This window comes from Mustela putorius, unplaced genomic scaffold (assembly GCF_011764305.1).
Source record: "Mustela putorius furo isolate JIRA1106 unplaced genomic scaffold, ASM1176430v1.1 tig00000129_pilon_pilon_pilon, whole genome shotgun sequence".
NCBI classification, from domain to species: Eukaryota; Metazoa; Chordata; class Mammalia; order Carnivora; family Mustelidae; genus Mustela; species Mustela putorius.
This window is the reverse complement of record NW_025421290.1, coordinates 761407-787927: the sequence shown is the minus strand read 5'-3', so window position 1 is coordinate 787927 and position 26521 is coordinate 761407. Positions and strand designations below refer to the sequence as shown.

The 26521-nt window shown below is 37.8% G+C and overlaps 1 protein-coding gene across 3 annotated transcripts in view; it reads left to right on the top strand.

Moving 5' to 3' along the window:
• The window catches only part of KLHL28 (kelch like family member 28), a 41508-nt gene that overhangs the window by 4313 nt on the left and 10674 nt on the right, over positions 1-26521 (top strand). For all 3 annotated transcript variants that reach the window (XM_045069055.1, XM_045069060.1, XM_045069050.1), the window contains exon 2: positions 19456-20354. In XM_045069055.1, the coding sequence (XP_044924990.1) occupies positions 19456-20354 (899 nt within the window). The remainder of the gene's footprint in view (positions 1-19455; positions 20355-26521) is intronic.

Genomic DNA, 26521 nt, shown 5'->3' with positions numbered 1-26521 from the left:
ATGTAATATTCTTTTTATATTGTGTGTATTTATATAACGAGAATGCTGCCATTATATAAATAATAGAAGGGAATGATTATTCCATAGATGCCTCTGTATTTCATTTTAAAACCCTGATGGACTTTTGTATCTGATCTACATAGTATGTGTATATATTTTATATATATGTGTTTGTGTTTGTGTGTGATCTATCTATTTTTAAGTTTCTGTCCTGGACTTTTTTAGATTCTTATTTGAGCTAAAACTTTATTTTATTTATTTATTTATGTAATATTTATTTACTTATTTGACAGAGACACAGAGAGAGAGAGCACAAGCAGGGAGAGTGGAAGAGGGAAAAGCAGGCTTTGCACTGAGCAGAGAGCCTGATGAGGGACTCAATCCCAGGACCCAGGGATCATGACCTGAACTGAAGGCAGTTGCTTAACCAACTGAGCCACCCAGGAGCCCCCTTGAGTTAAAACTTTAATAAGGTTAAGAAATTATGAGTTTATAAGTGAGGCTTTATAAAATAGTCATGGAGAACTTTGGAGAGAGAGTGCCAAGGTTTAAATCTTGCCTGGGCCTGATTTCTCTGTGCCTTGGGTTACTTTATAAGGTAAGAATAACAACAGCAGTGTATATCTCATGGTGTTATTCTGAGGGTGAAAGGAGTTAATACATGTAAAAAGCTGAGAACAGTAATTGGCCCATTTAAAAAAAATTTTTTTTAAAGATTTTTTTATTTATTTAACAGAGAGATACACAGAAAGAGAAGGAACACAAGCAACAGGAGTGGGACAGGGAGAAGCAGGCTTCCTGCCAAACAGGGAGCCCCATGCAGGGCTTGATCCCAGGACCCCGGGATCATGACCTGAGCTGAAGGCAGACACTTAACGATGAGCCACCCAGGCACCCCAGTAATTGGCCCATTTTGACAAAGGTCTTCCAAGCAAGTCTTTATAAACAATTCTCTCAGGAGTGGCAACAATTATAAATTGGTTCAGTAAATATTTGAAGGGTCTCTCTATACTGTTTAGCATTGCAAATTTTTTTTTTAAAGATTTATTTATTTGACAGATCACAAGTAGACAGAGAGGCAGGCAGATAGAGAGAGAAGCAGGCTCCCTGCTGAGCAGAGAGCCCGAAATGGGACTCGATCCCAGGACCCTGAGATCATGACCTGAGCCGAAGGCAGCGGCTTAACCCACTGAGCCACCCAGGTGCCCCAGCATTGCAATTTTTTGAAGGTAATGTATAGAGAACATTGTTCTAAGATTAAGAAAACATTACAGTTCCAGAAACATCTCTTTCTACTTGTATGATCTTTGTTGATTCATTTAAACTCTGGGGGCACCTGGGTGGCTCAGTGGGTTAAAGCCTCTGCCTTCAGCTCCAGTCATGATCCCAAGGTCCTGGGATTAAGCCACATATTGGGTTCTCTGCTCGGCAGGGAGTCTGCTTCCTCCTCTCTCTCTCTGCCTGCCTCTCTGCTTACTTGTGATCTCTGTCTGTCAAATAATAAATAAAAATCTTTTAAAAATAAATAAATAAATAAACTCTCTGAACTTCACTTTCTTCATCTCTAGGTCTTGTGCCAAGTTTAGTGCCATATACATACATTCTTTTTTTTTTCCTGTGCAAAATTTCAAAAGCATGCAAAAATAACATCATAAACCCTCATGTACCTATCACCCAGCTTTAACAGTTAGCAGCTAGCTCATGATATTATCTACATCCATATTATTTTTTAAAAATATTTTATTTATTTACTTAGTGTACACATGCATGTGTGCTAGGGGCAGTACAGGGAAAGGGAGGGAGGGTGAAAAAGAATTTCAGGCAGACTCCTCACTGAGCATGGAGCTCAGCGTAGGGCTTAATCTCACAACCCTGAGATCCTATCCTGAGCTGAAATCAAGAGTTAGACACTTAACCAACTAAGCCATCCAAGTGCCCCTCATTGCATATTATTTTAAGCAAATTCCTGATATATTATTTTACCTAAAAATATTTTAGTATGTAAAAGATAAAAATTCTTGGGACACCTGGGTGGCTTAGGTGGTTAAGTGTCTGCCTTTGGCTCAGGTCATGATCCTGGGGTCCTGGGATCAAGTCCCACTTCGGGCTCCTTGCTCAGCGGGGAGCCTGCTTCTCCCTCTGCCTGCTGCTCCCTTGCTTGTGCATACACACTCTGACAAGTAAATTAAAAAAAAAAAATCTTAAAAAATAAAGATAAAGCTCTTAAAAACATAGCTACAGTATCATTTTTCAGCAACAGTGATTAGTTTTTTGTTTTTTTTTTTTAAGATTTTATTTATTTATTTGACAGAAATCACAAGTAGGTGGAGAGGCAGGCAGAGAGAGAGGCGTGGTTTGGGGAGAAGCAGGCTCACTGCTGAGCAGAGAGCTGGATGCGGGGCTCAATCCCAGGACCCTGGGACCATGACCTGAGCCGAAGGCAGAGGCTTTTAACCCACTGAGCCACCCAGGCACCCCAATGGGGATCAGTTAATACAATGAATAATCTAGTTAGTTTCCAAATGTAACTGTTACAGTTACAAGTTGTATTTGTTTGCTATGTCTTTCAAGTTTATCTTGATCTGTATGTTCATTCTTTCTTTTCATTTCTTTCAGTTTATTTATGGAAACATCTGGGTTATTCCATAAACTTTCTCACAGTCAGGAGGTTTTTGCTGACATCCTTCTCTTACAGTTTAACATGCTTTTTCTGTTCTCTGTATTTGTGGTAAATTAATAGTTGGATCTAGACTATTGACTGCATGTTTGATTTTGGTGTGTGGGGGGGACTGGAGAGTTCAGGAATATCCATAGCTGATATTATGGTCTTCTCTTGAAAGATCCTGATGTCTGGTTGTCTCCTTTTTTGTGATATTAGCAGTCCTTCATAATCAGTACTTTTGACCAATACCTACACTTATTCATTAAGATTGTGAAATGGTGACACTTTATCATTCTTTATTTATTATTAACTGGAGTACTTTTATGAAAAGAAACTTCCCCTCATGTATTTGGTACCCTAATGGTACAGTTAGTATTAGAAAAACATGATTGATTGATTCTTTCCCTTTATTTACTAGGTTTCAAATAATAAGTTGGTTCATTAGCACCCTTCATTGGTACTGAATTAAGACTTAATTTAAGTTGTCATAATTGTATTATCATTATGGACTCATGGATTTATTTATTTATAGATTTTATTTATTTGTCAGAGACAGAGAGCGAGCACAAGCAAGGGGAACGACAGGCAGACAGAGGAAGATGCAGTCTCCTTGGTGAGCTATAAGCCCAAGGCAGGACTCAGGGATCATGACCTGAGCCGAAAGCAGATGCTTTAAACTGAGCCATCCAAGCATCCTTGGACTCATGGAATTAAGCATATCTGATATGTCTTAATCAGTTGCAGTTATTGACTTTCACTCTGTCCCATCTTTGACTAGTGATAGCCTATTCAGTTTGGCTCCTTTTTTTTTTTTTTTTTTTAAATAACCTTTGTTGTCACTAATAGCTTTTTTGCTGTCTAGTAGTAAAAATTCCAAATTTATCTTGATATTTTCTTTCCAGGCCTTGAGTCAGCCATTTGTACAAGGAGTTCTGATCCCTTGAGGGGGAATGATATTTAGGGACCGCATCTGGGTGGTAGGAGTTCTCCTTGTTACTGGGTTGGTCATAGTTCCTAGCCCCGTTCAATAAACAGAGTAGGAAATACAATTAACTTTTTCCTTAAAATAATGTATATATTTTTTACATTTGTATATTTCATATGTACTTTTTATATTATATACATAAGATATATACTAGTACATATAATTAATGTTGTTTCTGTATATAGATTTAATCCCTCTTATACTTTTTATTCAAAATCAGAGTACAAGGTTTATATTCAGTGTCTTAGTTTTACATCTTTCTCTTTTCTCCCCTACTGAGTATGATAAATCACAGTGACCCTACAGACGATGATATTAGAAATGCCATGTAATCATGCAATGCACACATAACAGTTTGCAGTGCACACATAACAGTTTGAGAATATTCATAAAACTTTCACCAATAATGTGACTCCTGAAAATAGCATAAGGTTTTGTTTTGTTTGGGGGCATATCCCAGTAGTAACTGACCATCAACTTACTGTTTTGAAGTTATTCAGAATGGCATGGTTAGGCCACTAACTAGATAAACATAAGTAGATAGTCAAAGCTTTATAATGTAATCACCTTGATTTGTCTTTTCACTTATGCTTCTGGGTTTTATATCATAGTTTAAGAAATTATTTTTAATCTTGGTTACAGAAGAAATCACCCTGTTGTTTTAATAAAACATGTTGTTTTTTATTTTTTTTACATTTATACTGCTGATCCATTAGGAATTTATCCTGGTGTAGTTTTATGGAAGAGATCTAATTTTATCTATTTTTATAAGGCTACTTAGTTATTCTAATATGTTTATTTAAAACCCCTGTTTTCCTCATTGATTTTGAGGTACTGCCTTTATCATAAGCTAAATTTGTATATGCTAGGTGATACATTTCTCTATTCTGATTCTTCTCGATTGGTATGTTTCTTCAAACCAAACATTCTATTTAATCCACAACAAATTTTACAACTGACAAAATTCAAGTCAAGAATACGTAATTTTCCCAAAGTATATTGCTATTAATTACTTAAATATAGACTTGAACTCACATCTCTCTGGTTCTAAAATTTGTAATTTGCTCACTTTTCTTTTCTGTTTTCCATGATACTTTCTTTTCCTTCTGCACAAGGTTGTTACTGTGATGAAATTGTCAATGTAAACTGTCAAAGGTGAGGTTTTAAAAATTAGAAGTTATTGCTTCTTTGAGTTACTTTTAGCCATTTAAAGGTAAATAGCTGAACCAAATATAGTCACAGTTGTAATTCATAATTTTGAGGGAGTTGTAGTATGATGTAGGATAATTTTTTAGCAGTTACACTTGTGCTGACAATATCTGAACTGGTTTTCAAACATTAGCATGCATATCAATTGCCTGGAGGGCTTAAAACACATGTTGCTGCCCCTCCCTGTCTATGTAGTTTCTGATTTCTTAGATTTGTGGCTGGGCTCAAGGATTTGCATCCCTTGCAGGTCACAGGTGATACAGATGCTGGTAGTACAAGGATCATATTTTGAGAACCATTGTTTTAAAACTTCTAAAAAAAAGTTGAAGTTTTGTGAATTTCTCTTAAGTCAGATTTCTTCAGAGATAAAAGGGGGCAAATTAAATATTTTAAGAATAATGTTATGACAAATCTCCAATGTAATTCATTTTAAGTTCCCTATGTTTACCTTGACATTTTGCAGATTTTAGTTTGAGTTGTTTCAGTTAAGCATTCAAAGTATTATCTCTTTACTTAAACCTTATTCTCAATATTTCTTTTTCTTAAAATTTTATTTAAATTCAATTAATTACCATATAATCTGTTATTTGTTTCAGGGATAAAGGTCTGTGATTCATCAGCTATATTTATATAATACCCAGTGCTCACTGCAATACATACCCTCCACAATGTCTATCACCCAGTTTCCCCATCCCTTCACTCCCCCTCCCATCCAGCAACCCTCAGTTTGTTTCCTACGATTAAGAGTCTCTTATGGGGGGCACCTGGGTGGCTCAGTGGGTTAAAGCCTCTGCCTTCAGCTCAGGTCATGATCTCAGGGTCCTGGGATCAAGCCCCGAATCGGGCTCTCTGCTCCCACAGGGAGCCTGCTTCCTCCTCTCTCTCTCTCTGCCTGCCTCTCTGTCTACTGGTGTGGTGATCACTGTCTGTCAAATAAATAAATAAAATCTTTTAAAAAAAAAAAAAAGAGTCTCTTATGGTTTGTCTCCCTTTCTGGTTTAGTCTTGTTTGATTTTTTCCTCTCTTCCCCTATGATCCTCTGCCTTGTTTCTTAAATTCCACATATCAGTGAGATCATATGATAATTATCTTTCTCTGATTGATTTATCTTGCTTAGCATAATTCCCTCTAGTATCATCCATGTCTTGCAAATGGTGAGAGTTCATTTTTTGATGACTGCATAATATTCCGTGTATATGTGTGTGTGTGTGTGTGTGCGCGCGCGTGCGTGCATGCTGTGTATCACATCCTTATCCATTCATCTCCTAGGGAATATCTAGGCTCTTTTCATAATTCAGCTGTTGTGGACATTGCTGCTATAAACATTTGGGTGCACATGTCTCTTTGGATCACTACATTTGTATCTTTAGGGTAAATACCCATTAGTGTGATTGCTGGGTCCTAGGATAGCTCTACTTTCAACTTTGTGAGGAACCTCCATACTGTTTTCGAAAGTGGCTGCACCAGCTTGCATTCCTACCAACTGTAGGAGGATTCCCCTTTCTCTGCATCCTCACCATCTCTGTCATTTCCTGATTTGTTAATTTTAGCCATTCTGACTGGTATTAGGTGGTATCTCATTGTGGTTTGGTTTGTATTTGCCTGATGCTGAGTGATGTTGAATACTTTTTCGTATGTCTCTTGTCCATTTGAATGTCTTTGAAGAAATGTCTGTTCATGTCTTTCTGCCCATTTCTTTTTTTTTTTTTTTTTTAAGATTTTATTTATTTATTTGACAGAGAGAAATCACAAGTAGGCAGAGAGGCAGGCAGAGAGAGAGAGAGAGGAGGAAGCAGGCTCCCTGCTGAGCAGTGAGCCCGATGCGGGACTCGATCCCAGGACCCTGAGATCATGACCTGAGCCGAAGGCAGCGGCTTAACCACTGAGCCACCCAGGCGCCCCATTTTCTGCCCATTTCTTGATTGGATTATTCTTTGGTGTTGAGTTTGATAAGTTCTTTGTCAAACAAGTTTGATTTTGGGATACTAGCCCTTTATCTGATATTTCATTTGCAAATATCTTCTCCTGTTCTGTCAGCTGCCTTTTGGTTTTGTCAACTGTTTTCTTTGCTGTGCAAAAGCTTTTCATCTTAATGAAGTCCTAATGGTTCATTTTTGCCTTTGTTTCCCTTACATTCTTCTTTTAGCAAGAAGTTCCAGTGGCTGAGGTCAAAGTGGTTGCTGCCTTCTCGTCAAGAATTTTGATGGTTTCCTATCTCACATTGAGGTCTTTCATCCATTTTGAGTCTATTTTTATGTCTAGTTTAAGAAAATGGTCCAGTTTCAGCATGTAATTTTCTACTTTTCCCAACACCATTTGTTGAAGAGACTGTCTTTTTTCCATTAGATATTCTTTCTTGCTTTGTCGAAGATTAGTTGACCATAGAGTTGAGGGTCCACTTCTGGGTTCTCTGTTCTGTTCTCTTGATCAGTGGGTCTGTTAATGTGCCAGTACCATACTGTCTTAATGATTATAGCTTTGTAATGGAGCTTGGAGTTCAGAATTGTGATGCCACCACTTTTGGTTTTCTTTTTCAACATTACTTAGGCTATTCAGGGTCTTTTCTGGTTCCATACAAATTTTAAGATTTTGTTCCATTTCTGTGAAAGAAGTTGATGGTATTTTGATAGGGACTGCATTGAATGCATAGATTGCTCTAGATAGCATAGACATTTAAACAATATTTGTTCTTCCAATCCTTGAGCATGAATGTTTTTCCATTTCATTGTCTCCTCCTCTATCTCTTTTATGAGGACTCTAGTTTTCTGAATACAGTTCCATTGCCTCTTTGGCTAGGCTTATTCCTACATATCTTACAGTTTTGGGTGCAGTTTTAAATGGGATTGACTCCTTAATTTCTCTTTCTTCTATCTTTTTGTTGGTGTAGTTGGTGTATGGAAATGCAGTTGATTTTTGTGCATTGATTTTGTATCCTGCCACTTTGCTTAATTCCTGTATGAGTTCTAACAATTTTGCGGTGGAGTCTTTTGAGTTTTCCATATAGAGTATCATGTCATCTGGAAAGAGTGAGAGTTTGACTTTTTCCTTGCCTATTTGGATGCCTTTTATTTATTTTTTTGTTGTTGTCTAATTGCTGAGGCTAGGACTTCAAGTACTGTGTTGAACAGTGGTGAGAGTAGACATGCCTGCCATGGTCCTGACCTTAGGGGAAAAGCTCTCAGTTTTTCCCTATTGAGAATGATACTGGGTTTTTCATAGATGACTTTTATGATATTGAGATACTCTATCCCTACACTATAAGGAGTTTTAATCAAGAAGCGATGCTGTACCTTGTCAAATGCTTTTTCTGAGTCTATTGAGAAGATGATATGATTCTTGTCCTTTCTTTTATTTATGTAGTGTATTGCACTGATTGATTTATAGATGTTGAACCAACCTTGGAGCCCAGTAATAAATCCTGCTTGGTCGTAGTGAATAATCCTTTGAATGTACTGCTAGATCCTATTGGCTGGTATTTTGGTGAGAATGTTTGCATCCATGTTCATTAGGGATATTGGTCTGTGAGTCTCCTTTTTGGTGGGGTCTTTGTCTGATTTGGGGATCAAGGTAATGCCTCATAGAATTTGGGAGTTTTCTCTCTATCTTGATTTTTTGAAATACCTTCAAAAGAATTAGGTATTAATTCTTTAAATGTTTGGTAGAATTCCCTTGGGAAGCCATCTGGCCCTCGGATCCTATTGTTGGGAGGGTTTTTTGTTTTTTGTTTTTTTAAGATTATTTATTTATTTATTTATTTGACCGGGTGGGGGGGAGAGAACAGAAGCAGGGGGTGAGTGGAAGAGGGAGAAGCAGGCTTCCTACTGAGCAGGGAGCCTGATGTGGGGCTCAATCCCAGGACCCTGGGATCATGACCTGAGCCAAAGGCAGACGCTTAACAACTGAGCCACCCAGGCACCCCTGTTGGGAGATTTTTGATTACTGCTTTGATTTCCTTGCTGGTTATGATCTGTTTAGGTTTTCTGTTTCTTCCTGGTTCACTTTTGGTGGTTTATATGTCTCTAGGAATGCATCCATTTCCTCCAGACTGCCTAATTTGTTGGCATATAGTTGCTCATAATATGTTCTTATAATTGTTTATATTTCTTTGGTGTTGGTTATGATTTCTCCTCTTTCATTCATGATTTTATTTATTTGGGTCCTTCCTCTTTTCTTTTTGATAAGTCTGCCCAAGGGTTTATCAGTCTTACTAATTTTTTCGAAGAACCAGCTCCCAGTTATGCTGATCTGTTTTATTGTTCTTTGGTTTCTATTTCATTGACAACTGCTCTAATCTTTATTATTTCTCTTCTCCTGTTGTGTTTTCTATGCTTCTATGTTGTTCTTTCTCTAGTTCCTTTAGGCATAGGATTAGGTTGTATATTTGAGACCTTTCTTATTTCTTGAGAAAGGTTTGTAGTGCTATATGCTCTCCTTTTAGGACTACTTTTGCTGCATCTCAAGGATTTTGAACAATTGTGTTTTCATTTTCATTTGTTTCCGTGAATTTTTAAAATTCTTCTTCAACTTCCTAGTTGACCCATTCATTTTTTAATAGGATGCTTTTTATCCTCCATGTATTTGAGTTCTTTCCAATTTTGTTCTTGTGATTGAGTTCTACCTTCAAAGCACTATGGTCTGAAAACATGCAGGAAATGATCCCAGTCTTTTAGTACTGGTTGAGACCTGATTTGTGACCCAGGATGTGATCTATTCTGGGGAATGTTCCATGTGCACTCAAGAAGAATATGTATTCTCTTGCTTTGGGATAGAAGGTTCTGAATAGATCTGTGAAGCCTATCTGGTCCAGTGTATCATTTAAAGCCCTTACATTCCTAGGGGCACCTGGGTGCCTCAGTGGGTTAAGCCTCTGCCTTCGGCTCGGGTCCTGATCTCAGGGTCCTGGGATTGAGCCCCACATTGGGCTCTCTGTTCAGCAGGGAGTCTGCTTCCCCCTCTCTCTCTGCCTGACTTTCTGCCTATTTGTGATCTCTCCCTCTGTCAGGTAAATAAATAAAATCTTTAAAAAAAAAAAAAAGAAATAAAGCCCTTATATCCTAGTTGATCTTATGCTTAGATGATCTGTCCATTGCCAGGAGGGGAGTGTTAAAGTCCCCTACTAATATTGTGTTATTGTCAATGTGTTTCTTTGATTTTGTTATTAATTGGATTATATAATTGGCTGCTCCCAAGTTAGGGGTATAAATATTTATAATTGTTAGCTCTTCTTGTTGGATAGACACTTTAATTATGATATCGTGTCCTTCCTCATCTCATATTACAGTGTTTGGTTTAAAATCTACTTTGACTGATATAAGGCTTGCCACCACAGCTTGCTTTTGAGGTCCGTTAGCATGATAAATGGCTTTCCACCCCCTCAGTTTAAATCTGGAGGTGTCTTTGGGTCAGAAATTATTCTCTTGCAGACAGCGTATCGATGGGTCTTGTTATTTTATCCAGTCTGATGCCCTGTGTCTTTTGATAGGGGTGTTGATAGAACCAATTACATTCAGAGTTAACTATTGAGACATGAATTTAGTGCCATTGTATTGCCTGTGAAGTGGCTGTTAACTTTGTATCATCTCTGTTTCTTTCTGGTCTTTGTTATTTTGGGGCTTTCTCATTACTTAGAGGACCCCTTTTAGTGTTTCTTATAGGGCTGGTTTAGTGATCATAAATTCTTTTAGTTTCTGTTTATACTGGAAGTTTTTTGTCACTCCTTTTTGAATGACATCCTACCTGGATAAAGTATTCTTGGCTGCATATTTTTCTCATTTAGCACCCTGAATGTAATATGCCAGTCCTTTCTGGCCTGCCACAGCTCCATGAATAGGTCTGCTGCCAATCTAATGTTTCTGCCCTTATAGGTTACCAATCTCTTGTCCCTAGCTGCTTTTTGGATTTTTTTCTTTGTCTTTGAGATTAGTAAATTTCACTATTACATGTTGGGGTGTCTTGATGCCTGTTTCCTTCCCCAGATTAGGGAATTTCTACTTTCTGCCCTTTTCTCTCTTTTCCTCCTCTTCTGGGATCCCAGTTATTCTAATATTGTTCCATTTTATGGTTTCACTTGTCTCTCAGATTTTCCTTTTGTGATCTGGTTCTTTTTCTCTCTCTTTTTCTCGGGTTCTTTATTCTCCATTGTTTGGTCTTCTGTATCACTGATTCTTTCTTCTGCTCATTTATCCTAGCAGTTAGAGCCTCCATTTTTTATTGCATCTCATTAAAAGTCTTTTTGATTTCGTCTTGGTTAAATTTTAGTTCTTTTATTTCTTCAGAAAGGGATTCTCTAGTGTCTTCTAAGCTTTTTTCAAGCCCCGCCAGTATCTTTTTTTTTTTTTTTTAAGTTTTTATTAATATATTTGTCAGAGAGAGAGAGAATACAAGCAGGGGGGAGTAGCAGGCAGAGGAAGAAGTAGGCTTCTTGCTGAGCAAGGAGCCCAATGTGGGACTTGATCCCAGGACTCTGGGTTCATGACCTGAGTGGAAAGCATACTCTTAACCGACTGAGCCACCCAGGCATCACAGGCCCAGCTAGTATCTTTATAATCATTATTCTGAACTCTAGTTCCAACATCTTTCTATATTTATAAGGTCCCTGGCAGTCAGTACTGCGTCTTGTTCTCTTTTTTGAAGTGAGTTTTTCTGTCTTGTCATTCACTGCAGGGAAGAATAGATGAATGAGAGAACAAAATACTAAATGGCAACAATGACCCCAGAGAAATATAAACTAAACAAATCAGAAGAGACCTGATATGGGTGGCAGGGTGGTGGGGGAGGGAAGAAAAGGAAAAAAAAATACTATAATCAGACAGATGTACAGAATAGAGCAATACACTGGCTTCAGTGTGTATTTTGGTATGTTTTATAGAAAACTAGGTCCCAAAATTGTAAAGGTAGAAAAACTTATGTGTGTATAAAAATAAAATTAAATACAATGAAAGAGTAGAATGTAACTGTAAAATTGGTAATTAAAAGACAAGAAAAAAACAAAAGAAGAAAAAAACAAAAAAAACAAAAAAGGAAAGGATCTAAACAGACAGGTGAATAGAACAGAGCCATCTGCTATGTCCTGAGTATATTTAGTCAGTTTTAGAGGAAACTGAATCTCAAAATTGTAAAGAAAGAAAAACTTCTATATACAAAAATAAAATTAAATACATTGAAAGGATAGAATGTAACTGTCAAAATGAAAATTTTAAAAGGATTTTAAAAAGGAGTTGATAAAATAAAAAATTGGTTGAAAAGGGAAAGAAGAAATTTTAAAAAATAAAGAAAATTTTAAAAATTAAAGTAGAAAGACTAAAGAATCCTGAAAATAAAAGCCTTGAGTTCTTTGTGCTGTATTCCCCTAGTGTTACAGTTTTGCAGTTCTCATTGATAGTTAAACTTGGTGTTGGCCGGATGTTCTTGCTGATCTTTTGGGGGAATGGCCTGTTGCTTTGATTCTCAAATATATTTGCCTGAGGCGGAATTGCACTGCCCTTGCCAGGGGGCCAGGCTAAGGAATTTCCTCTGGTTTGCTGTATGTGGCTTTTGTTCCCTGAAGGCTTTCCACACAGCTTTAGAGGATGAGCATGAAAATGGCTGCCTCCCAGTCTCCAGCTGGGGAGGTAAAAGCTCGGGCCCCTCTGAGTCCTTAGAGAAAAGTAGTCAGTCACTTCTGTCTTCCTGGTCTCCAGCAGCACTCTGTGCTCACCCAGCCCATGACCAAATGTTTTTATCTCAGGCACATGACCCTGTTTGGAGTCTCCAAACCATGTAGGCTCTTGTGGCATGCTCCTACAGCACTCCTCCCCAGGGGAAGAAGGGAGTGTCTCCCTGGTTCTGCTGCTTGTTGGGCCCCTACTAGAGAGCAATCCCCTCTGTGCTGAAGATCACAGTCCATGGCAACCCCAAGGTGAGAGTCCACTTCTGGTCTCACTGATTGTAGCGGGCTTCCCCCTCTGATGCCTGGGCACCTGCCACAGTCAGGCACCCCTGCTTCCTGTGACCCCAAGGATCCTGCGACCACACTGACCTAGCTAGGATTTCATCCCTGCTTAGCAGCCTGAGCCACCTCCCTCACCAAAACAGACTTCTAAACATTTTGTTTTTGTGCTCTGATGGAGGCTCCCTCCCCTTGCAGTCTTTCTTCCCATATATCACCTCAGATTCACTTCTCAGCACCTTCTACCTTGTAGAAAATGGTCACTTTTCCATTTGTAGAGTTACACCTATTCTTTTCTTCAATCTCCGGTTGAGTTTGCAGATACTCAGAATGATTTGATAGCTGTTTAAGCTGAATTCCCGGGACCAGACAAAATTCAGGTCTCCTGTTCCTCTGCATTTTGGACTCCTTCCCTATTCTCAATATTTCTTTTTTTCTTTCTTTCTTTTTTTTTTTTTTTTTTGAAGATTTTATTTATTTATTTGACAGACAGAGATCACAGATAGGCAGAGAGGCAGGCAGGGGGGGATGGAGCACTCTTCGCTCCCCACTGAGCGGAGAGCCTAATGCAGGGCTCGATCCAAGGACCCTGAGATCATGACCTGAGCTGAAGGCAGAGGCTTAACCCACTGAGCCACCCAGGTGCCCCTCTCAATATTTCCTAAAGGGAGTGAACAGTGTGCCATTTGTATTCTGTCCAGTGATGTAAAGAAGTATGTATGGATATTCTTTTACAAATTCATCTTTACTAGTACCCTTTCTTCGAGTGGTTTTTAAAACTTCGATTATTTTTTTTATTATTTTGGGGGGATACTAAGAAAGGATAAAGAAGAAATACTATAGAGGGTATAAGTGTAGGAAGGCAGCTTCACTATGACCTTCATTATAACCTTGTATAGGGCCACCTAGGCAAATCTTGGATCCTGGGACCACAGCTCATCTGAGTGTTGAAGCACCTTGTCATTCTCCTGAAACACAGGGGTGGGGAAGCCTTTAAGGAGTGGCTACAGACCATCTCCCACTTGACCCCTTATAAACCCCAAGATTCTGACATGGGACAGAATCTCAATTCCCTGATTATGATGAGGTGTGGGGCTTTCATGCCCCACCCTCACCCCAAAGAGTAGAGCTGCAGAATATAAAACTGCTTAGCTGCAATATAGTTTGGGTTCTTTACAGCTTGTGTTGCCTTCATCTAGCCCTTTTTGTTTTGGTGTTGTCCTTTTTGGTGTGTGGGACAAGGATTCAGGAAACTTAGTCTTTGGTTTACTCTTTTTTTCATTGTCTATAACTAGGTAAACTATCAAAATTTAAAGGTGGCTTGTCATATCTTTTCTGGTCAAACTAGCCAGACTTTGATTATGTTAGTTCACTTGTAAGTAAGCGTCATTTCTTTTTTAGTAACCATGAAAGGAAGTCACATGTGGTAGCTGGCAAAAAACCAAGCCTTTTTGAGAATGATGATATAATAGTAAACAGCCTCTAACAGCTATTGAGTTATGTGTACTGTTTTGGCTGTGTTTTACCGATGAGAAAACTGAGACTTTTTTTTTAAGATTTTATTTATTTATTTGACAGAGAGAGAAATCACAAGTAGGCAGAGAGGCAGGCAGAGAAAAGGGGAAGCAGGCTCCCTGTTGAGCAGAGAGCCCGATGTGGCACTCGATCCCAGGACCCTGAGATCATGACCTGAGCCAAAGATGGAGGCTTAACCCACTGAGCCACCCAGGTGCTCCATGAAAAAACCAAGACTTTAAGATCAAGTACTGTATAAATAGTAAAGACAATGTTGTAACCCTAGGAACCTGATTCCTAAGCCCAGTCTCTTAAAATCATACTGTCCTGCATATATGGATAATTGAGATATACATATACACATATACACACACATAGGTGTGTATGTTTTGTGTGTACATTTATGTGTGTGTATTTTTACAAATCAGTATTGTATTGTGCCTTTATATCTCATATGTTAATGGTAATTTATCAGTCTTGAAGACACAAAACTTAGTTTAATATAAGGTTCTGTCACTATATGATTCATATTTATGTAAAAACAAATCAATAACTAACTTGATTTAAAAATCAACGATTCTGCAGTAGTTTGTGGGGCTTAGGATGTCAGTGGTACAGGATGGATTTTTTTTTTTTAAGATTTTATTTATTTATTTGACAGACAGAGATCACAAGTAGGCAGGGAGGCAGGCAGAGAGAAAGGGGGAAGCAGGCTCCATGCTGAGCAGAGAGCCTGATGCAGGGCTCAATCCCATGACCCTGAGACATGACCCATGCCGAAGGCAGAGGCTTTAACCCACTGAGCCACCCAGGCGCCCCCAGGGTGGATTTCTTACCTGGTAGTGAGAGATGGTACAACACAGAAAGCAGAATACCTCTTAAGTAGACACTTTAGAAATTCACTAGTAATACAATAACTTATTGATAAATGCTATTCTAAGCACTTTATTTGTATAAACCTATTTAATCCTCAAAGCAGCCCTACATTATTATATTATTATTATTGAATAACTTTTAGGTTTTTCACATAATAACCCTCTCAGATTTCCTTCTCTTCATACTCAGCATCCTCAGTTCCATTACCCATAAGACATGATTTGAATTTCCCCTCTTCATCATGTTATACTTTGTTCTGCTCCCTTTTAAGAATCTGTACTCCAGATGTGGTATGACATTTGCAAAACAGAGTGAGAATATCTCCGCTAGTTCTGCATATTATAGTTTTATTATTGCAACTTAAAACCTACCTAAGCTTAGTATACTAAAATAATAGTGCAATTAAAATCTCTGAGACCTTTGGGGCGCCTGGGTGGCTCAGTGGGTTAAGCCGCTGCCTTCGGCTCAGGTCATGATCTCGGGGTCCTGGGATCGAGTCCCGCGTCGGGCTCTCTGCTCAGCAGGGAGCCTGCTTCCCTCTCTCTCTCTCTCTCTGCCTGCATCTCAGTGTACTTGTAATTTCTCTCTGTCAAATAAATAAATAAAATCTTAAAAAAAAAAAAATAAAAAAAAAATAAAATCTCTGAGACCTTTAAACACATCCTACAGTTGAGTCTTTTCTCTCTTAAGCTATTCTTATGTAGTTGTTTTGAAATCCACTTTGGAATCTTAATATTTATCCCTCTTAAATTTCTTCTTGTTAAATATCAGGTCTTTTGGATGCTTCATTTGTTAACCAATGATTTTGCTGTCTTTGGAAGCTACATGTCATCTGTAGAGGTGAAGGGCATGCCCAAGTATCTTCAGTTTGGCCTTATAGCTTACTCCAGAAGCCTTCCTTCAGGTAGACTTCATTCCGTTAAGTAGTATGCACTAGTGTTGCTGATTTAGCTAACTGAACTACCTTATATTTTTTAGTTTTACTGTCAAGAAAATCATGAAAGTCATTGTAAAATTCTTTACAGACATCAGGTGTATTTTCTTGATCTCCAAGTCTTCTAAATACATCAAATAAAGAAACAAGATTAGTCTGTAACACATGTCTTATAATTAGCTCCATCTGTCCTAGTCCTAGAGGTCACTATATCCTCTTCTAGGTATTCACATATCAAACAGTTACTTTAAAATGTTATCTGAAATTAACATTAACCTTACCAAAATGTTTGTCGAATTTACGATCTTATTTTTGAAAACAGTCTCCAGGCTTGCGGTCCTGGCAGTGATTCAGGGATTTCATTTACAGATTCTTTTATGTATCTTGGAACATTATTATTTAGTCTAGGAGAGATGTGAGCTTATAAAGTAGCTTAGGTGTCTTTTTAAACTTATTCTTTAAAGACTATCTTTTAAAAGCAGTTTTAGATTCACAGCAGAATTGAGAGGAATGTACAGAAATTTCCCATATATATCCTGCCCCAGCATATGCATACTATCCCCCATTAACAACATCCCCACCAAAGTGGACATTTGTTACGTACCTACATTGACACATCATTATCACCCAAAGTCCATAATTTACTTTAGGGTTCACTCTTGGTGTTGTACGTTCATGGATTTGGACAAATGTACAATGGCACATATCTACCATTGTAGTATCACACGGAGTAATTTCACTGCCCTAAAAAATCCTTCGTGCTTCACCTATTCATCCCTCCCTTCTTTCTAACCTCTAGCAGTCATTGATCTTTTTATCATCTCCATAGTTTTGACCTTTCCAGAGTGTCATATAATTGGAATTATGCAGTATCGGGCCTTTTCAGGCTTCTTTAACTTGGCAATATGCATTTAGATTTTCTCTGTGTTTTTTCATGGCTTGATAGGAAGCATTTCTTTGGGCACTGAATAATACCCCATTGTTTGGTGTACCACAGTTTATCCATTCACAAACTGAAGGACATCCTGGTTGTTTCCAAGTGTTAGCACTTATGAATAAAGCTGCCGTTAGCATACATGCACAGTTTTCATGTGGACATAAGTTTTCAGTTCATTTGAGTAAAAAACAAAGAGGGCAGTGGCTGGATTGTATGGTAAAAGTATGTTTAGTTTTGTAAGAAGCCATTGAAGTGTCTTCTAAAGTAGCTGTACCATTTTGCATTCCTACAAGCCATAATGATAGTTCCTATTGCCCCATATTCTCTTCAGGAATTCATATCCACAGTGTTATGGATTTTGACCATTCTAATAGGTGTGAAGTAGAATCTCATTCTTGTTTTAATATGCATTTCTCTCTAACATCTTTTCTTTTGCTTCTTGTCATCCGTTTCTCTTCTCTGGTTAGATGTTTTTTAATCAGGCTTGAATATACAAAACTTAGTTTAATATAAGTGTCTGTCACTATATGATTGCTATTTAATCAGGTTGTTCTTTTTTTTAAAGATTTTTTTATTTAACAGAGAGAGACAGCTAGAGAGGAAACAAAAGCAATGGGAGTGGAGAGAGAGAAGCAGGCATCCTGTAGAGCAAGGAGCCCGACATGGGGCTCAATCCCAGGACCCTGGGTTCATGACCTGAGCTGAAGGCAGATGCTTAATGACTGAGCCACCCAGGTGCCCCAGGTTCATTTTTACATTGTTGAATTTAGATTAATTTTTTCTGAGTAACATTTCTTTTTCTAAAAATTCTTTATTTAAATTTGATATAGGTAAACATATACTATATTATTCATTTCAGAAGTAGAATTTAGTGATTCATTAGTTGCATATAACACCCAGTGCTCATTACATCAAGTGCCCTCCTTAAGACCCATCACGCAATTACCCCTTCCCTTCATCCAGCTCCCCTTCAACAACCCTCATTTTGTTTCCTAGAGTTCACCGTCTCTTATGGTTTACCCCTCTATTTTCATATTATTTTTCCTTCCCTTCCCCTATGTTCATCTGTTTCTTATGTTCATTCTTATGTTTCTATGTTCATTTTGTTTCTTAAATTCTGCATACAAATGAAACCTCTGACTTATTTATTTTGCTTAGCATAATACCCTCTAGTTCCATCCATATCATTTCAAAGGGCAAAATTTCATTCTTTTTGATGGCTGAGTACTGTTCCATTATATATATATACCACATCTTCTGTATCCATTGAATAAGAGTTCTTTCTCAGATGTGTCTTTTGAAAATATTTTCTCCCAAGGCATGTTTTGTCCTATTGTTCTCTTGACATTATCTTTCTTAGAGCAGAAGTTTTTTGTTTTTTGTTTTTTTTTTTTAAGATTTTATTTATTTATTTCACAGAAAGAGATCATTAAGCAGGCAGAGAGGCAGCAGAGAGAGAGGAGGAAGCAGGCTCCCTGCTGAGCAGAGCTGGATCCCAGGACCCTGAGATCATGACCTGAGCCCAAGGCAGCAGCTTAACCCACTGAGCCACCCAGGCACCCCAAAAGTTTTTTGTTTTAATGACATCTTTTTTGGGGGAGCCATTATTCAGCCTACCACAATTCCTGTTCCTTCCTTTTCTTCTTTTTCTCTCTCATCTCTTTTCTCCTATTTTTTATTCTTTTTCATCTTCAGATGTACGAAGTGACAAAAAGATTGGTTGGCTATAATCTGAAGTTATGTTGAAGAGTTGAGTAGATAATGTCTAGATGAGTAAGTGAGCCTAACTGCCCTCATTATAGAGCATCAGATTGTGTTCACATGAATTTTTTGTTTGTCGTTGAATTTGTTGATAGTAATACTTTTGTTAAATTCAGCACCCTTTATTAAAGTAATTACTATGTCTTTGGGTAAAGTGTGTGAGTTAATATGAAATTTCTTTCCAAGTAAAGCATCTTTTGGCAGGCATTGATGTTATTATTGAGAAAATAGCCAAAGAATTTTTAGCATTCTTTCAAAACTTATTTTCCTTTAGGCAAAATTTTTTCACATTTCCATTTTGTTTCAGTGGTAACTCAGACTTGAATTTAATGAAGGGGAAACAGAAGATCTGGTAGAGTTCCAATCCAAAAGTCCATTGTCAGGAGACATTTGTGGTTTGGGGCATATCACTTTTGTGGCCATTGGGCCTTTGGGCCTTTGTTTCCTAGTATCTATAATATAGGAATTGAATTATATGATTGTTAATTATGTGATTGCTAAAAGTCTCGGTCTAGTATTTAGTGTGAAGTATTTAAAAAGCAACAAACAGGCCAATAAACAACAAATTTCATTTATTTTGTACTATTTGAAAAGGGAGTCATATGGGCAAGATTATTTTGAAGTAACTATGCTTTTTCTTTTTCTGCAGATGGACCACACATCCCCGACCTACATGCTTGCTAACTTAACCCATTTGCATTCTGAACAACTTCTTCAGGGCTTGAATCTTCTTCGTCAACATCACGAGCTCTGTGACATCATTCTTCGTGTTGGTGATGTTAAAATCCATGCTCACAAAGTGGTACTTGCCAGTATCAGTCCATATTTCAAAGCTATGTTCACTGGAAACCTTTCTGAAAAAGAGAACAGTGAGGTTGAGTTTCAGTGCATTGATGAAACTGCTCTCCAGGCCATTGTGGAGTATGCCTACACAGGAACTGTTTTTATTTCACAGGACACAGTTGAATCTCTCCTTCCAGCAGCAAACCTACTCCAGATAAAACTTGTCCTGAAGGAATGTTGTGCATTTCTTGAAAGCCAGCTTGATCCTGGTAATTGTATCGGAATTTCTCGTTTTGCAGAGACATACGGTTGTCATGACCTTTATTTGGCAGCTACTAAATACATATGCCAGAATTTTGAAGCTGTTTGCCAGACTGAAGAGTTTTTTGAACTTACACATGCTGATTTGGATGAAATTGTTTCCAATGACTGTTTGAATGTAGCTACCGAAGAGACTGTTTTTTATGCACTTGAGTCTTGGATCAAGTACGATGTACAAGAACGTCAGAAATACTTAGCACAGCTACTTAATAGTGTGAGATTACCATTGCTGAGTGTTAAGTTTCTCACTAGACTATATGAAGCAAATCATCTTATTCGTGATGATCGCACTTGTAAACATCTTTTGAATGAAGCCCTAAAGTACCACTTTATGCCTGAACATAGACTCTCTCATCAGACTGTCCTGATGACACGACCTCGCTGTGCTCCCAAAGTACTTTGTGCCGTAGGAGGAAAATCTGGACTATTTGCCTGTTTGGATAGGTAAATAGAAGGCTTTCTTAAAGGAGCGGTGCTAAAAGATTTTATACTTTTTAAGTGTGCTAATTTTCTCTATTTCTTAAATAATTTGATTTTACTATTTACTTTCTTTATTTACTTTTTCATTTGTTTCTTTCTTTTATTCTTCCTAAAACGCTTACCTGGTTGTTTTAATCACATTGTCATCCATTCCTTTCAATACTCTCAGTTATTAATAACCTTCCCCCAGCTCCCCCATGCACAAACTATGAATTTTTTTACTTCTCTACCATTTCATGTCTTTTTTTCTTTTAATTTGTGAAACTGTTTACATTATTATTTGACCAGCTCAGTAGAGATTTATTATTGCTAACTATAAACAGAAGATACCAAAAAGGAGAGCTTGGAATCTTTGATGAGGGCAGACGGGGGACAGGAGTGGGTTTGAATGAATACCATCAAGTAGAAGAATCACCAAAGAAATAAGAAAAAGTAGGATACTAATACAAATCATGGACATACATATTTATTTTCTTCAGTATAAACATTTTTTAATGACAATAGTGAAGAGTTCTCTCTTTTCTAATAATCTGCAGTAGGAGTTATCAGACTTTTTCTGTATAGAGCCAGATAGTAAATATTTTAGACTTTGTGGCCATATGGTTCTCTTATGACTACTCAGCTCTGCCATTGTAGTGTGACAGCAGCCATAGACAATATGTAAAAAAATGAAATGACTGGGTTCCAACAAAACTTTATTTACAAAAGTCCTTAGTGGACTGAATTTGGTCCTTAGCCATAGTTTGCCAATCCCTGATTTGCAGCATTACACAAGTAACTTTTATATGTTGAAAAGATAGCTGGATGTTACCTTTGCTTTACCCTTGAATGGGAATGCTTCATGAAAACTTCCATGTTTGATAAGTTTATTTAATACTGTGACTTCTTTCTGGCAATTTTCAAAAATTTAGTAGATTGCTTTACCCCCTCCAGTGGTAGGAAGGTATTGATATTCTAGCAGTGTCAACTGATGTATCTTTATCTTTTAGAAAGTCTCAGTTACATTTTAATTGTCTAAATTAAACGAATTACATAGTCTAAACCTAGTATCATTGAGACCAGTCTATAGGTAGAATATTAGTTATGGTAACTACAAAAGTTGATTATTAATTCTTATTTTTAAGGGCACTAATTATTGGCATAAAGTAAAGCATATTAGTAAAATGTCATGAGAAAAATTCCAAATGTGAATTTACATGGTAAAAATTCTTGACCAGTTGCCTCTTGGTCTCAAGTATTAAAAATAACATACATAAATTATTAGAAAGTTATAAGAACTGTTCATATGTTGAGATCCAGTAATCTTTCATCTAACATCTGTTATAAGGAAAAAAAAAAAAACTTTTTTTAAGTAGACTCAACACCCAGCGTGGAACCCAGTTCTGGACTTGAACTCGACCTTGAGATCAAGACTGTACTGAGATCAAAAGTCAGATGCTTAACTGACTGAACCACCCAGGCACTCCAGGAAAAAAAAATTAAATGTCATTTGTCGCTTATTATATTTACAATAAATGGCCACAGAGCCATTTATTGCAGTATTATTTATAACTATGGAGAAATTGGAATCAATCTAAGAAATTATTCAATTTGACTCTATAAAAAATATTTAACACCTGTGCATCAGACAACACTGTGCTAGATAATGGGTCTTTAACAAATTTATAATTTAGTTAAGGAGGCAGATATTTAAATAGGTAATTATAATATGTGGTGTTAATGCAGTGATAAAGATAATACCATGGAAGTATTAAGGAAAGGCATTTATCCCATTTGGGAGATTTAAGGAAGATATTGTTAACGCCCAAGCTGAGTGTTGAAGGCTAAGCAAGACCCAAGCAAAAGGTCACAGGAAGTGCACAAAGACACAGTGGAATGATACAGTATAGGATGTGCAGGAAATTAAAAGCTGTTTGGTATTCCAGAGTATAAAGTTCAAAGATCAAGGGCTCCTGTTTGGCTCAGTTGGTGGAGCATGCGGCTCTTGATCTCAGGGTTGTAAGTTTGAGCCCCACGTTGGGAATAGAGATTACATAAAATAAAATCTTAAGGGAAGAAAAGGAAAAAGCAAGTTAAAAATAAAATAAGGTTCAAAGATCTAAACAGTAAGGGGTAGGCTGTTATCAGTAGGGCCAAGTTAAAGAAGGTATCCTGTACCATGATGAAGAGGATTTTTCTTATGTGGGTCCAAAAACAATTTTAAGGAGAATAGTGAAATGATCACATTCATATATTAGATCATCCTTGGCTGCAATATGGAGAAAGATTGAGGGGACAGAATTAGTATCTGAGTCATTAGGAAAGAGACTATTATAAAAGTACAGGCCTGAGATTATGAGGTCCAAAGTGGAAGAAGCAAAGATAGAGAAGGGGGTATTAATTTAAGAAATGTTTTAAGAGGGCAAATGGACAGGAATTAGTGAATGGATATGGGGGGATCATGAGAGGGAAGAATCAAAAATGAGTTAGATTTCTTGGTTAGATACTGGATGAATCTTATATAACGTGAGAGAGAATATAGGAGGAGAAGCCATTTTAAAGGGGAAAGTAGTGTGTTCTGTTTTGGACATACTGAGTTTGAAATGCCTATTAAATATCCAAGTGAAAGGGCGCCTGGGTGGCTCAGTGGGTTAAGCCGCTGCCTTCGGCTCAGGTCATGATCTCGGGGTCCTGGGATCGAGTCCCACATCGGGCTCTCTGCTCAGCAGGGAGCCTGCTTCCTCCTCTCTCTCTGCCTGCCTCTCTGCCTACTTGTAATCTCTCTCTGTCAAATAAATAAATAAAATCTTTAAAAAAAAAAAAATATCCAAGTGAAGGATGACTCACTAGCCGGAAATGATTGCAAAAGCTCAGCGAATGGATCAAAGCTGGATATTTGGAAGTTATTGGCATGTAGTATCATTTGGAGGTATAAATTTAAAACCATGAAGTCTTCTGGACTTCTTGACGGGTTTAAATGTCTCTTCTTTCTACCCACTTAGAACATATAGAAAGGAAAAAAAGATTGGTTCATAAATGAACCTCTGGGGAACATTAATGTTCAAGAAGAAGGCTAAGAGCAATCTTAGAAGTAGGAGAATCAAGAGAGAATAAGAATAGTGTCATGAAAGCCAAGCAATTTAAATGTGTCAAGAAGGAAGACGTGTGATCAACAATGTAAAATGCTAAGGAATGTTCCAGAAAGATAAAGATAGAAGAGTGGCTCTTGAACTTGGCTATATGGAGATCATTAATGACTTTTGGTGAAGTAATTTCAGCAGAATTTTAGGAATGCTGTGGATATATTATAGCAGATTGAGATGGGTATAAAAAATAAGGAAATAAACTGAAGACTTCTAAGAATCTTGGCTGAGATGAGGAGAGAGGTAAGGCAAAATGATAGTTTTTGTTTATTTTGTTCTTGAAGAGAGAGAGACAGCAGTATGTTTATTATCAGATGCTGGTAAAGAAGAATAAGGTAAAGATACAGGATAGAGGAATGGTCATTGATAAAGCAAGATTTTAGAGGAAATTGTAAGGGGTTGGTATCAAAAGTAAAGGTAGAAGCATTTTTTTGTTTGTTTGTTTTTAAAGATTTTATTTACTTATTTGTCAGAGAGAAAGAATGCACAAACAGGGGGAACAGCAGGTAGAGGAGAAGCAGGCTTCCTGCTGAGCAAGGAGCTAGAAGTGGGACTTGATCCCAAGACCCTGGGATCATGACCTGAACCAAAGGCATAATGCTTAACCAATGGAGCCACCCAGGTGTCCCAAAGGTAGAAGGTTTTACATATGAGGAAGAGGGACTCTTTATGTCCTAAAACCATAATATGAGGATAGGTTTGCTGGCATGGGGAGAGATGGGAGAAGGAGTTTAAGATAGATACTATCCGGGTGCCTGGGTGGCTCAGTGGGTTAAGCCGCTGCCTCGGCTCAGGTCATGATCTCAGGGTCCTGGGATCGAGTCCCGCATCGGGCTCTCTGTTCAGCAGGGGCCTGCTTCCTTCCCTTCCCCTCTCTCTGCCTGCCTCTCTGCCTGCTGTGATCTCTCTCTGTCAAATAAATAAATAAAAATCTTAAAAAAAAAAAGATAGATACTATCCAATAGCCTCATTTTTCCCTTTAGAAAAGGAAGGAGGTATGCAAAAGAGGAAAGTGGGGATTGGGTAGGTGGCTTAAGGAATCTCAGGAAGTTCTGAGTATTATTTCTGTTCACACATAGGGAGTCATAAGATGGCAGTACATTTGAAGTGATTTAGAATAACTGTGCACATACATTTAATGTTAAATGGACTTCGAGCCACACCACACATGACACTACTCACCTCAGTGCTCTGAGTCACAGGTCAGATTCCAAGAAAAATAATTATTCATTTGCCTTAAAAAACCATAAGGATTAGAACCTTTATATCTTGTATCATGGTTTACCTAAATCACTTCTGAAAATCCATTATCATAGCTGAACTCTTATCATTGAGAGGTTTTTTTCTCATACCAATCAGTTTTCCATTTCTCCAACACTAAATGCATGTCCAGTAATCTGACAGTATCCAGAGTTAGCTCAGCCCCCACTGATTAAGGGCTTAGTCCCAGAAGACTATCCCCACTTAAGATACTGTCCACAAATGGGGTGTTCACGTTACCTGCATTTCTGTCTAGAAGAGTGAAAGTTCAGAGGTTCCCACAATAGCCCCTGCTCAAGTTTGCTAGAATGACTCATAGGACTCAGGGAAGTGCTTTACCTACCAATCTGTTACAAAGGATACAACTGAGGAACAACCAAATGGAAGAAGATACATTGAGCAGGGTGTGGGGAGGAAAGGGACAGAGCTTCCATGCCCTCTCTGGTATGCCACCCATTCTTAGCATCTCTGTGTGTTACCAGCCTAGAAGCTCTCTAAACCCCATTGTTTAGGGAGGGAGTTTTATGGCGATTTCATTGTGAGGGTATGATTGATTAAATCATTGGCCCTTGGTGATTGAGCTCAACCTCAGACTGTTAATCACATTATTGCCACCTCTGGTTTCTGGCCCCCATGCTGAAGCGATCTAGGTGGCCACTTGTAGTCACTTCAGTAGCATAAACTGAGGTGTAATTGAAAAGAGATCATTGTAAATAACAAAAGATATTCCTATCACTCAGGAAATTTCCAAGAAGTTTAGGAGCTCTGTGCTAGGAACCTGGGACATAACCCAAATGTACTGTTTTTTATTACACTGTTACTGTATGGTCATATATATCATCTAATTTATCTTAATAGCCCAGTCCTTTTCTTTCTTTCTTTCTTTCTTTTTTTTTTTTAAGATTTTATTTATTTATTTGACAGACAGAGATCACAAGTAGGCAGAGAGGCAGGCAGAGAGAAGAGGAAGCAGGCTCCCCGCGGAGCAGAGAGCCCGATGTGGGGCTCGATCCCAGGACTCTGGGATCATGACCTGAGCCGAAGGCAGAGGCTTTAGTCCACTGAGCCACCCAGGCGCCCTGCCCAGTCCTTTTCTTTTTGACTCCTCAAATCTGTCTGCCATATCTTTTTGAATTTATATTTAATCATTAAAAATATCCCCTTTATTTTTAATTAGTTGGTCTAATGAAATATGACATGTTTAAAGATACTGTTTTTTGCCAAAGCCCTCTCAAACCTGTTTTGTTTTGTTTTGTTTCCCCATACCTCATGTATCACAGGTCCTAAAGGTTGGTTAAGTGTTTTCTTTGTTCCTCATATCTACTTCTTAGATTTTTTTTTATCTCCCCCTTCTACAAAATCTCAATTCATTCCAAGCATTTGCCATTAGGCTGCATCATTTGATACCTTCATGTTGCCAGCATCTGCAACCCCTTTAATAACTTTATTCACTGAATATTTTTATAACTGGCTTACTGTCTTTCTCATCATTCTGTATAGTCATTCTTACTGATTTCAACATCCCCATCCACAGTTATACAACAACTTTGCCTCTCTTCTTGATCTCACTTCTAACAGTCTTTTTTGCCTTACCTCAGGCACTATTCTCATGATTATACTTCAATTTTGCCATTACCAGTGACTTCAAACTTCAGAAATCTTGGTTACATACATTCCATTCTCTGACTACCATGTCCTTTCTTATGAGCTTATTTATTTCAGTACATCTGCAGTCATTCTTTGTTGCCT